Source organism: Suillus subaureus (assembly GCF_016647635.1).
Source record: "Suillus subaureus strain MN1 chromosome Unknown BJ212scaffold_497, whole genome shotgun sequence".
NCBI lineage: Eukaryota > Fungi > Basidiomycota > Agaricomycetes > Boletales > Suillaceae > Suillus > Suillus subaureus.
In genome coordinates, this window is record NW_024539053.1 from 1 (window position 1) to 1625 (window position 1625).

The following is a 1625-nucleotide window of genomic DNA, read 5'->3' on the forward strand; positions in this document are numbered from 1 at the left end:
AACTGCGCTGGTGGTCACAGTCGTTCTTGATAGAATATCACACCTTGTCTTGTTGACAGTATTTGATCGTGTTTATTCCTAAAGGCTTTGAATAATAGAGCCAAACAATTCTATAGTATGTAAGTAACAGTCAATAAGCAGTGAGGAACCTTACTCACACCATGTCTGATACATGTTGTACACTCGGACTCACTTCGTGCTGCGACGTCATAGCTGGAATATGTCTTTACTTCATGTCCATACGTAAGAGTCTCGATTTCTCGAGCATTGTTTAATGCAACTCTGCACCGGCAGGACAATGCACAGAGGACCTCTGTAGCTGCTGCTCATGTAAAAAGGCCATTGAGGACACTACACCCGACGTTGAAAGAGCACCTCTCATCTGCGAGAACAGACAGCCTAGTCCCCATCCACCGATGCATAGCACTAAATGCTCGTAATCTTGTATGTGCACGTTCGCTGGTGCTATACCAACTACATAGTAGTTGGTAGGTGGTGTCCTACTTTAGACATGGACAAAGCTAAACCAGTAGTCATTTTCAGATATACTAATATTGTATCATCAATGTATCCCTTCCCGAGTAACTACCACGGGTATGGTAGACATTTCCACATAAATGAGAATATTCTATAAAACGACTGGAGCGCGAGTGTAACTCGATTCGAATACATAGGGGCTTTGAACAATAGAGCCAAACAATTAAATGCCTATGTTAGTCAGCGGCGAGCTTGAACCTTACTTACACCATGTCTGATACGTGTTGTGCGCTCGGACTCACTGCGTGCTGCGACGTCATGGCTGGAATATGTCTTGATTGCATGTCCATACGTAAGCACTGCGACTTCATGAGCATCGTTTGATGCAATTCTGCACTGGCAGGACATCCATGCACAGAGCACCTCTGTAGTGCAAGCTACTGCTCATGCAGAAAGGCCATTGATGACACCACGTCAGATGTTGAAAGAGCGCCTCTCATCTGCGAGAACAGACAGCCTAGTCCCCATCCACCAATGCATAGCACTGAATGCTCGTAGTATTGTGCGCACACGCTTGTTGGTGCTGTACCAAATAGTAGCTGGTAGGTGGTATCCTACCTTAGACATGGATAAAGCTAAACCGGTAATCATTTTCAGATATACTAATGTTGTATCATCACTGTATCCCATACCACAAGAAAATTATTACTTCCCAGGTAACTACCGCGGGTATGGCAGACAGTTCCACATAAATGAAGAATATTTATAAAACGAGCGGAACGGAACGAGCGAAATGAGTGTAACTCGAGAACACAGGGTATACATAACCGACAATCGAACCAAGTCCAAACAAAAAGAATGTTATAACAAAGGAGGGGTGGGTTTAGACACCTGGCGTAGTAAAGTCAGGGTAATCAGGCCAGTTGCCCAGCTGTGCAGGGTCACCTCCAATGCGGACCCAAGCAGAGTGCGATGGCGTCGGACCGTCCAAAATGAAAAGCTGGTGCCATCCAGGTGGGCTTACATACGTATTCGGGGGTGCCGTGATGGTACAGGTGTTTCCAGAGCACGAAAACGCAGGGAAGAGAATCCTCCCACCGCTCATGACGTTTCCGTGCGTGCTAGACGAAGCTATATTCCATAATCAG

General features: G+C 45.8%; 2 protein-coding genes across 2 annotated transcripts; both read left to right on the forward strand.

The window, feature by feature from the left end:
• Nucleotides 1-137: 137 nt before the first annotated feature.
• BJ212DRAFT_1417171 (uncharacterized protein) lies at nucleotides 138-658 on the forward strand. The gene is made up of 3 exons (XM_041337570.1): nucleotides 138-243; nucleotides 295-488; nucleotides 544-658. Exons 1-2 carry the CDS (start codon nucleotides 162-164, stop codon nucleotides 438-440), a joined length of 228 nt encoding a protein of 75 aa, XP_041184932.1. The 5' UTR covers nucleotides 138-161; the 3' UTR covers nucleotides 441-488; nucleotides 544-658.
• Nucleotides 659-731: 73 nt separating this feature from the next.
• BJ212DRAFT_1417211 (uncharacterized protein) lies at nucleotides 732-1164 on the forward strand (the record flags this gene model as incomplete). The annotated part of the gene is made up of 4 exons (XM_041337571.1): nucleotides 732-829; nucleotides 881-1076; nucleotides 1097-1099; nucleotides 1135-1164. Coding segments are annotated over exons 1-2 (227 nt in total), but the record flags the coding sequence as incomplete, so codon positions are not given.
• Between the last annotated feature and the right edge of the window lie 461 nt (nucleotides 1165-1625).